Here is a 13,795-nt window from a genome sequence, read left to right on the forward strand (position 1 = left end):
TCTTTATGGTTATTTCAATGGAGGGGTCCTTCCCACGAAAAGAGTATATTTTGTCAGGAATTGTCTACTTTTAACAAAGTTATGGCGTTTCCAGCAAGTATGTATGTATTTACATCTTGACTATTTTTAATAATCTACGTTGTCACGGATGGGAAATTGTCAGAAGTTGGATGACATTTTATATTTTGATGTTTTAACAATATCTTTGGTGAACAACCGTCTACGCGGCCTATTGGTTCAGGCATCCGCTACGGAGCGGGAGGTCGTAGTTCGATCCCCGGCCGCGTCATAGCGAAAGACGTAAAAAGTTGGTACAAATAGCTCCCTTGCCTGGCACTCGGCATTTAAAGGGTAGTGCTTGGGAAAATGGTGTACTCTGTACTGGTTTAACCCAGAAAAGTTGTACCCCGTGTGTCGGTGCTTTACACCGAGCATGTAAAAGAACCAAGGGATCTCTTCGAAAAAAAGCTAGGGAATCGCACCCGGACTTCCTTAAATCCCAACACTGTCTCTTCCGCGTGCAGTCCCTTTAGCAAAAACCAAAGAACCCCGTTGGAAATAAGTGCTTGCACTTTCACGGGTTATCCTTGACCGAAAGATCTAAAGAAATACATACATCTTGACATGTTTGAGATATTTCCATTTAGTTTTGATAGACTGTAGTGGGATAGGGTAGTAGAGAGGAGAGAAGACCTGGAAGTGGGGGTCAAAACAACCACCGGACACTTGTGATTAGGATGAAAGAAGCGCGCGAGCCGTTTTGAATTATTTAGTGCTTACCTATAGTAATCTATTTAAATGTCGTCGATAGTAGATTGTTACGCTGGGTACTTATTCAAGCCTAATTTCATTGGCTGGATGTGTAGATTATATTATTGAAATAAATATGTTATCTAAAAGTATTGCATGTTAATTTTTCAGATCCAGGGAGAAATGGCCGGCTCCGAAACGCTAGATGGAAGATACCTTAACTGTTTCGTGGACAATTACAAGTATGTATAAAAGTAAAGTAAGCTTTAAAAAATAAACATTGGCTCCCTTGAGGGGAAAATCATCTTTTCAACCCTAGGCAACTCTGTCGATAGAGACCTTAGTACCCTCAAGGGGGTTGGGTTAAAACTCATGTTAATATTACCGATCAAAACTTGCTTTATTATTTTCTTAAATTGTCGGCTGATACTAAAATGTCATTAAAGCGCTTATACGGCACACACGAAACAGTAGAAGGTAAACCCCGTATTCCATCGTACCATTGCGCTAGCGGGTAACGGTGCGCGGTAACAATGGAAATTATTGCACGCTGAAGTTTACTTCATATGGTATAGGGAATAAAAGGATTGAGTTATAATAATCGTAATATTAAGCTTAGTTAGGGATCTTTACTAAATTCTACAAATCACATAACCCATACTTACCCCCAAAACCTCACATTTTAGTGTCTTAGCAGGGAGACATTTTGAGAACACGTCCTTATAACATCCATTTCTCCGTTAGCGGACCGATTCTGCTTAAGTTATAAAGGCAGCTTCTGACGAATACAATCGCCGTTTCCTTTCAGTAATTATTGTGTTTCAAGTATGTTCAAGTATGTTATTTAGTGGTTCATTCATACACGCTGGCTAGTTAAGAGACAATCTCTCAAACACTAGGACATTTATTACTTATTTATTAAAGAATAACATTTTTTTATAGAACGGAGTAAATATATTAACAGTTTATTTTTACACACATTGATTAAAATATTTATCATGTTGGTTAAACAATATTGTATGTAAGCAAAAATATTTTCTTTCTTTGACACACACATACAAATTGTACTTGTTTTCTACCTTAAACTGTTCCCTACAATAACATATCCCCTTCCTGTAACTGTTACCTACCTGTAAATACTCCAAAACAGTTAACTGTTCCCTACATGTAACTTTGTTCTACTTGTACTTGTTCCCTACCTGTACTTGTTCCCTACCTGTAACTGTTCCTACTTGTAACTGTTCCCTACCTGTAATTGTTCTCGACCTGTAACTGTGTCCTACTTGTACTTGTTCCCTACCTGTAACTGTTCCCTACCTGTAACTGCTCCCTACCTGCTATTGTTCCCTATCTGTTACTGTTTCCTACCTGTAACTGTTCCCTACATGTAACTGTTCCCTACCTCTAACTGTGTCCTACCTGTAACTGTTTCCTACCTGTAACTTTTTTCAATACTTCCATCCATACCTATAAGAATACAATGGAAACTACTGGGACAAGCCCAACAGTCAATGCTATCATAGTGGTCTCTTCTAGAGGCACAAAGTTCATTGCCTCACAATCAATGGAAAATGCACAAGGGGACAATACAACGAAGCATTTTAATATTTTTGATGCAAAATAAAATCGTTCATTCACTCCTACGCACAGGGTACAGAAGGTAGGACAATCAGCTCTCTATATACTTATCAGAAATTGCTGTCCCTGCGCCAATTACTGACCACTGTGTGCAAGAGTGACTTATATTTTGAGGGTTAATTTATTACATTAATCGTTGTCCATTTCTTCTGAGACAACACACGAGCGTTGGAATAACGGTACTTAACATATTACGATACTTTTACTCGTGGTTTGCCGTAGCTACGAGTTGCAGGACTTCATCTCAACGGTGTCCCTGTTATTTGATGGCCGGGAACCAGTGATTGAAGCTGAGCTGAGAGCTGTCCTAGATAACTTTATAGACGTGAATATTGTCGCTGAGCCGGTACCTTACAAAGTTATAGGTTCGTCTTAAAAATGTTTGTTAGATTTATTATTAAATTATAACATTTTTGGACCCACGTAGAATGTATAGGGTCCATTTGCACTTACAAGTATAAGTAACAGACCATGGCACGTATTCAATAACCACTTCGATCTAACTTCAGTTTAAGAGAAGAATCTGAGTGTGTTGATTGGTCAGTGAAAATAACTGACCAATAGAATGAATGGAATCACTGATGCATTTCTAAGTATATTAATACTATGGAATACTTAGACTCAAATGCGTAGTTCTTTATTATCTTATATCATTGCCTCTTCTAAAACTAGCTTGGTAGGATTGCTAAACATGTTAAGGATATAATGTTTATTAGTAGCAGCACAACATTTATCTAAAATAATGAAAAGGTTAGACTCAGACTCTAGACGTTGGTGATAATATATTTGATTTTATATAGTTGAATGCTTAATAGATCGGATCACTATCAGAAAAAAAAACTTCTAATAAACTGTAAACGAATTACTGACGTGTAAGTTTCAGCGATTTCTTTATTAGATGTATAAATGTTTAGAGAGGTTTGAGTTTATTGTTTTTTTGTATAAGGTAAATAGCTAAATCTTACCATGTCTATAGATATATGACAAAATATTATCAACATTGTAAAATCTTAGGGTTTTAAGGAATGAAGATTCAACACGCTAGAGGACTATATGTTTTAATACTTCTAAAGTTACATTCTTGCTATGATGCTATCAGCAGAGAAGGTGTACTCAATTATAATATTTGGAGGCGGTGCCAATATAGCTAGGCGTGGTTGACAGGTTGATATTTAAATAGCATTACAAACATGACACCATTTTATGGCTGCATATTTTCAATAGGTATAACATATGCCATGCATACTTCCTCTGGTTTGGTATGTTGGCCCTGGTTGAAATTATGCATTTGTTGTTTCTTTTGCATTGTACATGCCTTTATCTAGTTTAAATAGGTGCTCGTGTATGTTATTGTACATGTACGTTGTGTTATATCTTCCAGGACGTGACCTTGTAGTTAGAGTAGGGGACACCGACCACATCAAGGTCAACATTACCGATTTCCTGGCAGAGTTTGTTACTACCACAGCTGTTCCTGAATCGAGTTAGTTGTTTTATCAAGTTCAGTTTTTTATCTGTGCAATGTGTCATACATGTTCAGTCAACCCCCGTTGGCTCGAACTCCCAGGGACCGGCGAAAATACTTCGAGCGTCGGAAATTTCGAGCCAAGCGGGATTGTTTACCTTCAGTTTCAAGAAATCGGTCCTTTAAATCAAGTTCGAGCCTACGAGGAGTTCGAGCCAAGCGAGTTCGAGCCAACGGGTTTCGACTTTATATGCTTAAGTTTTGCTAAACAATGAATTTTCATTTCTGATTAAAATATAATATTTATTATATGCTTTCAAGTGGTTTTATGAAATTATCAGTAAAATAAAAATGTTGTTATAATTAAAAGTCAGTTTTGAGAATGACAAAGTTACTTCATAACGCTATTTCCATTCCGACCGTAACTGTCATACAAATATTTGTTACCATAAAGAAGAACATATATTACTTATGAAAACATTTAAAATATCAGTGTTTACAAATAATATCGTAGTAAACAATTTGTTATATGGGCTTATCTCTGTTGTTTTCTGTTTAGCCAAATAAATCATTTGTTTCCACTGATATCTCCAAATAATTAGGGTAGGTTGGAAAGCATAGCCTTTTTATGCCCCCACAAAGTGGTGGCATATAGGGTTGCCCTTGTCCGTACGTACGTCTGTCTGTCTGTCTGTACGTACGTACGCCCCGAAGATTGTTTCCGATCTAATTCTTGAAAACTGTTTGTCCAATCCTCACCAAACTTTAAACACATGTTTGTGACCATAATATCTTGATCAAGTTCGATAGTCATGGAAATCGCTTTAGTCATTTAGGAGTTACGGTCCTTTTTTGCCAAAAATACTTCAAAAATATATATTTCCAATCTAATTCTTGAAAAGTATGTGTCCAATCCTCACCAAACTTTACATACATGATTGTGACCATAATATCTTGATCAAGTTCGATAGCCATGGAAATCGCTTTTGTCATTTAGGAGTTACGGCCCTTTATTTGCAAAAAAAGACTTGAGATTATCCTGAATAATCATTATGGCTTATTTTCTGTGACAAAAAATCGAAGTGGGGGCATCCGTGTCCTATGGACACATTTCTAGTTTCTATATTTTGTGTGAACCAGGATTCTATTTCAAACCGACCTATGGCAGGATAAATCACTATTTTAAATATGAAATGGTCAAATTCTAACAAGTCAACTCAAATAAAACTTTTTGTATTAAAAATTACGAAAAATTCCACACTACATCAAAATAAATGGAGGATTGGGAGGAAAAAATAGGGTCAGTCGAGTTAGTGAAGAAATACGCCTTACATTATAGAATACACTTTGTTTTAGCTACTGCTCTAACGTTCGAAATGCCGCTTGTGAATTTCGCCGTCAGTCCAGAGTTGAGGGATACTTCTTCACAAGCCTTCGCAGACCTGAGAGATAGGTTCTGTAACAATGTAAGTAGATACGTTTTTTTGAAAGGGTTATTATTAAATTAAAGCAAGGGTGGTATTCCACATTCAATCCGATTAGCTACATCGTTCTTTGACGTAATTAAACATATATTGTGATATAAACCAAAAAAGAAAAAAAAAGTTACAGTACATTTCAGTGCAGGTTTATTTTCTTACCATTATTAAGTTAACAGTTTATGCAAGATAATTAGAATATCAGTGAAGATCCCAATTAAAAAGGCGCCCAAATTTAGATAATAGTTTTTTATATCTGTACACAAATGATGTGATCATGAAAGTCAAAGGAGATTAACATGGTAAGGATACAAAACATAAATAATATTTTTGCTATAGGTGACAAACTGGTTCTCTGCCTTAGAAGGAGGTATTCGGTCGTACGCAGGTGTTGATGGTTGCAGTCTTGTAGAATTTACGTGAGTAAAACATGGCCGCTTGTCCATAACTCTTTTTAAAGTTAATAATGTTGTGAACTTTTAAACGTGAACTATTTCATGATATGCTCACATGTTTCAATATAAAAATACAGTTAAAACATCTCAAATCGTATTTAAAGCTGTACTCTCACATATTGGACGTTTTGACAACTTTTTTATTGTTTGCCTTGGAACGAGCCAATTTTTGCGAGTATCCATGGAAACCAGTTATATAAGACTGCTGACAAAAAAAAATCAGATCGCAGATTTTTATATTTAAGTTCAAAAATTAATGTTTTATGCATTTTTCTTAAACCGTTAGTAGAGGTTTAGGCCATAAATCATTACTTTTCGAACGGAAATATGAAAATCTACTATCTGATTTTTGTCAGCAATCTTATATCATTGGTTTGCAGATATTTACGCAACATTTGCTCTTTCCAAGACAAAAAATAAAAAAGTTGTAAAAATGGTAAATCTGTGAGAGTGCAGCTTTAAGAAACAGCAGATCACAGGTGTGTCCTTTACACTTGAAGAGCAGTAACGATTTCAAAAGTCAGCAACGATGAAACTACCAACTTTTACTGTTAACTAAGAAAGTTCTGAACAAATCGGCCAAATGATTTTCAGTATGGTGTTGTCAGTTATCCTAACAAAACATAGTTTATACTTTTGTGGATTTAATATAAAAACTTGTAGTATCCATTTTGGCGTAAACAAGTGACAAAATATAAAAAGAACAATCATTATTTATTTTACAATGAAAGACCGGTATGTCAGAAGTTGGAAGGCTCTATTAACAAGGACAGAAAAGAGCCTTTTCGATAAGCTTAAGTTTGAAAACAATACTAATCGGTTATCTGACCCAGCCAGATAGTGAGAACAGTATTTAAATACGTTTATACGTGTATACATTTACCCATTTATCAATAAAGTTTTGATTCGTCCCATTGTATTAACTTCAATTTTAAATCATTATCTATGAAAATAATATCCTGTATGACCTTTCCTTTTTGCTAAATATCCAAAAGTTTTATAAATTTGAATCTTTTTAATGTCCTATAAATGAAATGACATTGACACCGCCTGGACTTTTAATATTATAACATATACCGATAATTATATATGATACCATCACATGAATACTCCTTTGTGTTCTTTATGTTGTTGCAATTGATATCGCGTGTGTATTAAAATTGTTGTTGTTGTTGTTGCTGTTGTTGTTGTTGTTGTTGTTGTTGCCGTAACGCATACAAAAACTATTGTTTTTCGTTTCAGTGAACGATCAGGAACAGATTATTTAAGGGTCGGATTAATGTTTCACGAAGTGATAGAACAAGGCAACGCCATAGAGTTCACCGAGGGAGTTTTCCAAATCATTAGAGAGAAATCTGATCGACTTACCTCCAGCAATAATCAGGTTATATTGGCTATGGCAGACCTGAGAGTGCCGGAAGCTGATCTTTTATCGGAAAGCTCGAATCCTCTCATTATCCCAGTTTTGAGGACAACAACCACGACTGCCGCAATGAGCGCTGGATAACATTGGCACTTTGCCAACATCAAGGCCATATTTTGTGAATAAATTGCGCCAAAACATATCTTTAATTCTATAAAGAACAATGACTTCTTGAACAACCACGACTCCCACAATGAGCGACATATATAATTGACACTCACCATCAAGGCAATCGTTTGTGGAACTTTTCTGAGACTATACGAAGAATACTTACTTTTTAACCAAATGCTGAAAACAATTTCATTCAGAAATACCAAACGAAACAAAAATGTTACTGAATCTAACAAAATGTGATGCGCAAGAAGTTTGACACTAATTGTTTAACTATTTCATATTTATTCATGTGGAGAAATGTTTGCAGTTGTGATTATGTATAGCTTTTTAGTTTGTTTTTTATCTTTCATACTTATTTATAAATGTTCGTTATGTGTTTTTCATATCTTCTATTTTTTATTTACAAAAATGATCGTAGCTGTTAATAACATACGTCATGAATACGTTGATATTTAATCTGCATTCATTAAGGAGATTTTATTTTGTTAACAAACGCACGTCATAAATACGTTGGTATTTAATTATACTCATTAAGCTGAAATAAATTTATAAAAAACAGCTTTCTTTGAAGTTGTATTATTATCGTTTGCGTGTAATTTACGTGTTAGTTTTATCAATAGCAAATATATTTGCTCATATGAAGAGTATCAATCATATCTACATACACACATTATGTCAACTTAACCCAGAAGATACATACTCTCATGAAAGCATAACTGTTTGATCAAAAATGTGTGAAAATGTATAATACTAAATTATGCTTCACATTCCAATTTCGGCTTTTTTATCTAAAGAAAATTTATAAAGCGTATCCATGTGCTATTAGTTATAAACCAAAAAAATAGGTTGATTTAAATGATAAGTTATGTAACAATAATAATATAGTGCTAGATTTATTCGCGTGGAGCTTATATCTAAGTTCAAAGAAAAAATAAATAACTAAATATAACAAACTGTACGGTATTATAATAAGCAATAGTGTTATTTAAACGAACGATTAGTATATAAACGTTTGTTGACATTCACCCGTCCATTTGTATCATAGACAGAAAGATAAATATACGTCATGGAACAAATGTTTCGCTGAACCAGTTTGAAAAAAATTCCAACAAAATATTACAGCCCGACAAGCTTTCTGAATTTCGAAATTTAGTTACGTAAAAGCTGTTTCTGACAGTATATTTATCTATTTGGCTTATTAGAATACTTTTTGAAACCCTGAAAGTTTGCTTATATACTTTCAGTTATGCTAGAACTGGTTCCGGCGAAACATTCATTTCCACTGTATCGTTGGTGTTTGCTGATAAAAACCCGGTCATCATTTCGGAACTGAATGAGGTTATTAACAACTTTAATGAGATTCGCATCAACTCCGTAACCTATAGAACTATTGGCAGTTCTATCGTCAATCTTGCAACAATTGATGAAGTTCGAGTGAATGTGGCTGATTATCTTGGAAATGACTTTACGACTACTACAGCACCTGTTATAGGTAAGTTATTTTAAAGTAGATATACTAATTAAATTCAGATTTTTATAACAAAATCACCGTGCTCTTGAGAATGTTTCATTCCATTAGGAAGTATCTTAATGCTGCATAAATATAAGCTCCAATTTTATATTTTGCCATAAACAAGAGTACTATATTACATTTAAATAAAATGTTTCAGTATGATATTTTAGTCAACAGTTTTTATGCTAATTCTGGACCGAGAAAAGGCTAAAACAAACAGACCAAATTAGCTTAGCAAAAATATGCCTGAGTAATGATAAAGAAACATTGAATTGTACTCAATTTTATTTTATGCTGTAGACAAAATTTTCATTGGGATCTTGACCAATGTTTTAATCAAGAATGTGGTTTCAAAAGGTGAAAAAAATATATGATTTATAATTACTTTTGAGGTTGTATGGTACAATAAGTTGAGTCTGAGATTGAGATTTGACTTACAAGTGTTGTGTGGTGTCCGGACCAGTTTCGTTTACAAAGTTACTGTTTTCATCAATCGGCGCATTACACATTTGTTTTCAAACGAATTATTATTCTTACTTCAACAAACGTTCGATCATTTGTTTTGTTTCAGAAACCGTCATCGAGTTTGAAGCGCCTCTACTACGGTTTAATCTGACCTCTGAGTTCCAGGATTCAAACAGTTTACTTTTCATAAACATTACGGAGGAATTCTGTAAAAACGTATGTAGTAGTTCAATATTTGTGAAGGAGTAATTTAATTGTTTAAACCAATAAAAAGTATAATTATCATTTAACAGTATTATACTGGAGTGATTTCTTAACATTTTTTAAAACAAAGTTAAAACAAATTGTGGGGAAAAAAAATAATTACATTATTTTGTGAAGTAAATTAGAAAAAAAATCATACCACAGCAGATAAGTTAAAACGTATGCCACGTTGTTGGATAAGCATACATTATATTTCATTTCACATACAGAAGTGGAATAATAATACAAGTTCATAATAGTGTATTAAACTGGGAATAAATATATATTTTCAGATAAGTGTTTGGTACAGTGACCCGAAACGGCAACTTCCCCCATATGGTGGCTGCAGTATTCAAGAATTTCAGTATGTGTTTTGTTTATAAATGTATACCTATCATAAGGCTGCAAGCCATACCTATCGCAAAACACGCTTTTCCTCATAGCACATTGTCACAATGCTTGTGATAATTATAATGTCATATTGCACCATGACGTCACGTCATAACAAATATCATCCCGCGATTATAAAATGGCGTCAGCAAACGAATTAGTCCGTTATTAGATTGTAGTTTGATGTGCTACAATGTTCTTTTTACATTAACCTAACCAAAGAAGTACATGTTTAGGCAAAAAAAAATGTGTGTTTAGGGTAACCTTCCCAAAATTTCTAGGTAGGGTAGGAAGGGATTTGTTTTTGTTTTTTCAAAATCTGTCTTAAGTTCAGAGTGTTTTCTTGCACATGGCAGTCTTTCCTACATTACTGTCATTGCCTGACTTTGTTTTATCATATAAACAATAATTCTGATTAAAATCTGCATTTATCCGCCCTTCGTAACTCTCTTTTCGCTAATGAATATTTTTTTTTTGCTCAGAAACGGAAAAAAATAGCATTTTAATAGGAAGGGTCGGGTTACCCGAAACAGACATATTTATTTTAGGCCTTATAATGAAAGGGTTATAACTATTGCATTTTAGTCACTCAGTTGACCTCATCATGCAAACAAATACGGATCAAAATATTAGTTTTATACAATATATTTCCCATCTTGTTTCTCATATAGTTGCTTTTCATTATTTTTTTTATGATGGATTAATGAGGCAATGTTTCTATTTAGTGGACATAATTGAAAAGGTATTGAAAACAAATACTATTGCTAGAAATATTTGAATAAAAATAAGCTGTGGTTAAGATTTAAAAGCACAACAAACGCGCGTTCACTTTTGTTTGTGCATACAATTAACGAATATACTCTTTCCAAAATAAAATATTTGAGTCTTTTGCAAAATAATAATATTGTACTTTATAAGATAACTACAATTTTAAGAACTTTCCATACTCCGTGTTAGGTACTGAATTTGTGTAGATATATTTTTACAAGAGCAATATAATTGAGCTTTGTCATTTTCAAAGAATTCCGTTTTTAATAAACTAATAAGAATGATTTTGAGTTTTTCGATTAAAATTAATAACTATTCTCTATTGATAGATATAAGTTAACTTGTGAATCTCATTGTTGTGTTATCATTTTTCTCTATCTTTAATATATTGTTGAGTTTGTACATTTTTAATTGAAATGTTCGCATTCTAAACAATTGCTTTTATAATGAATTTCATGGCCATTGACTGAATTACATCTAAATATTTTATTAACGCTATAGGTACGAAAGTATCTGAATGCATTGAATGAATAAATGGTAAATGGTAAATGATATGTGCAATGTCATAACGTTGTGCACCTTCAACTGACGTATTTCTCATTTAGTAACCCAGATGTACCTATACACGTAACACGTATATGTAACGTTTCGCAACCTCCGTTATATCACTTAACTCGTGTTCTATATTCTGCCAGTATGGACTCTGACAATATGGCCCACGCTGTCGTGAACCTCGTCTTCGAGACTACGATCCCAAAGTCCCTGATCCTGGCATTCACTGACTCCCTGCTGAATATTATGAAGGAGAACGCGGCACGGGAGACGTTCGCTGATGGAACGGTGGCGCTGATCATAGGCCCCCTGTATGTGTTCATGGAAAGTTTGCAGGCTGACAGTAGTCATTTACATGTTAGACGTTAATGATTTGAACTGATTGGTACAGAGTTACAGTATATATACAGTATGGTGTGTGTATATATTCTTGGTAGAATGGTCATCTAAAACCATGCTGTATAGATAGTCATAATGTTTCAAGTATAAGTTTTGTAACATGTCGATATTTAAACGAATTCAAGAAACAGCTAACGATCGTTCAAAAAATGCTTGTTTATTTGAGAGATATATTTTCATACAACTCGGGTGATGGAAAAATGTATGGAACACTTTATTCTGTTCAGTTGCAAACACTTATCACATTAAACATTTCAACGGTACAGTCAAACCCCGTTGGCTCGAATTCGCTTGGCTCGATCTCCCAGTTGACTCAAACTGGATATATAAGACAGATTTGTTTTAACTGAATGTTATCTCGCTTGTCTCAAAATTTTCGAGACTTGATGTATTTTCGCTGATCCCTGTAAGTTCGAGCCAACGGGGTTCGACTGTATATAATATTTCATTTGTCCTTCGATTTTGGTTTCATCCATTTATGTGTTTTGCTTTTCTTGACGCAGACAATCTCATAAAAGTGTTCATCAAATATGAAATATAACATAAACATAGCTGATTAAATTGACATCGTATTTTATTAACATTTCATATTAACATATACCGTGATATATTTTCTTTTTCTTTTTTGAACGATGAGACTAATATAAGATTAATTGTTGGTCATTGTCAACGTCCATTCATGGTTATATCCCTAAATACATCTTATAGAATATATTTTTAACTCGAAGTTGTGTTATTTGTTCCTTGTTGCATAGTTGTTGGTGTGGTTTTAGAGTGTGTAAAGTCTGCCTGCGCTCTTTAAAGGCTTTAAGGCTGAACCAAACTAAAAAAACCTGCGGTGTTGATGTCGAGTTTCGATGCGTTCAAGGGGGGCGTTCAAAATTGAAGACGAAGCGTATATTTAAACAGCCGAAACAATTTTCTGCATCAAAGATGAGTTTTAAACATACTTAATTTTACAACGATTATGAAACATGTTATTGCAACTTATATTAATCACTCTCGTTGGCACGATGTTGTGCGAGAGTGTGATCTTGTGTTATTGGGGAAACCGGAGTACCCGGATAAAACCCACTTGTCCGGCTTGGTGACCACTGATCAAACTCATATACGCCCAGGCCGGGAAGCGAACCCGGGTCATCTCGGTGAGAAGCGAGTGCGCTAACAACTGCGCTAACCGGACAACCGCCTTAGTAGGATGACATCTAAACTGTTTAACAAGCAAAGAAGAAGTGCAAGGAAAGAGGAACCACTGCCTCGGTTTAATGGATGCCGGTCAATCCATGATCAGTACATACTACTTTTGTTGCGGATCGTCAAAACTAATCGGACCATAATGTAGCTCAGATCATTGCACAACTATGCATGCATATTTAATACCCAAACTGTAATATCAAGAAACTGTCTTTGTTTTATACATATCCAAACTTTTTGCGTTCAAGATTGTTCATTTTGGTCAACGGAAATCGCATATGACATACCTATGCATTTTGATGATAAATTCCGCTTTGTATGATGACTATATAACTCAAAGTGAAACACTTGTTATAATTGACAGGCAAAAACACCGACGATTCGATTCCTATTTATTTTTACAACCTATTAAATACTTCTAAACTTCCTCCGAAATTCCTTTTTTAGATCTTGTTCTATAAACTTTTAATCCTATATACCCACTTTTAAACTTCTTTTATTCCATACCCTTTTCAAAAATTCGCACTAAATACCTTTTTCAAAACCTTGTCCAAAATACATTTTTGAACATTTCGTTCTATCGATATCCTCAAATATTTCGACCTATTTAACTCTTTTAAAAACAAACCATCGTCCTAAATACCATGTATGAAAACTTCGATGCATAACCTTCTTTCAAAACTTCGTCAAATATACCTCTATCAAACCGTCAACCTCTGAGTTCTTATGAGAAATTAAGTACTTATATATTGAGATTTGACTAAAGTATTTTCGTGATGTTGATACGACCCAGGGTTTTGGGGGTCTTGATAAACAATAGCAATACTCTTACTTACCGCAGAGATTCTGGCTATTGTTCAAGGGTGGCTGTAACTCGTGTAAAATGACATAGAACCGTTTACATGTAACACGGTCTAGACTTTTATCATCAATTACCACCTGAATATG

At 34.3% G+C, this 13,795-nt stretch overlaps 1 protein-coding gene across 1 annotated transcript in view; it reads left to right on the forward strand.

Moving 5' to 3' along the window:
- Positions 1-12,327, forward strand: part of LOC128219151 (neurogenic locus notch homolog protein 1-like) — a 56,561-nt gene extending 44,234 nt beyond the window's left edge. The window contains exons 53-57 of the mRNA XM_052926971.1: positions 922-992; positions 8,568-8,815; positions 9,408-9,517; positions 9,838-9,908; positions 11,398-12,327. Of these exons, the coding sequence (XP_052782931.1) occupies positions 922-992; positions 8,568-8,815; positions 9,408-9,517; positions 9,838-9,908; positions 11,398-11,623 (726 nt within the window). The 3' untranslated portion in view covers positions 11,624-12,327. The remainder of the gene's footprint in view (positions 1-921; positions 993-8,567; positions 8,816-9,407; positions 9,518-9,837; positions 9,909-11,397) is intronic.
- The last annotated feature ends 1,468 nt before the right edge of the window (positions 12,328-13,795 follow it).

Source organism: Mya arenaria, chromosome 15 (genome assembly GCF_026914265.1).
Source record: "Mya arenaria isolate MELC-2E11 chromosome 15, ASM2691426v1".
Classification (NCBI taxonomy): Eukaryota; Metazoa; Mollusca; class Bivalvia; order Myida; family Myidae; genus Mya; species Mya arenaria.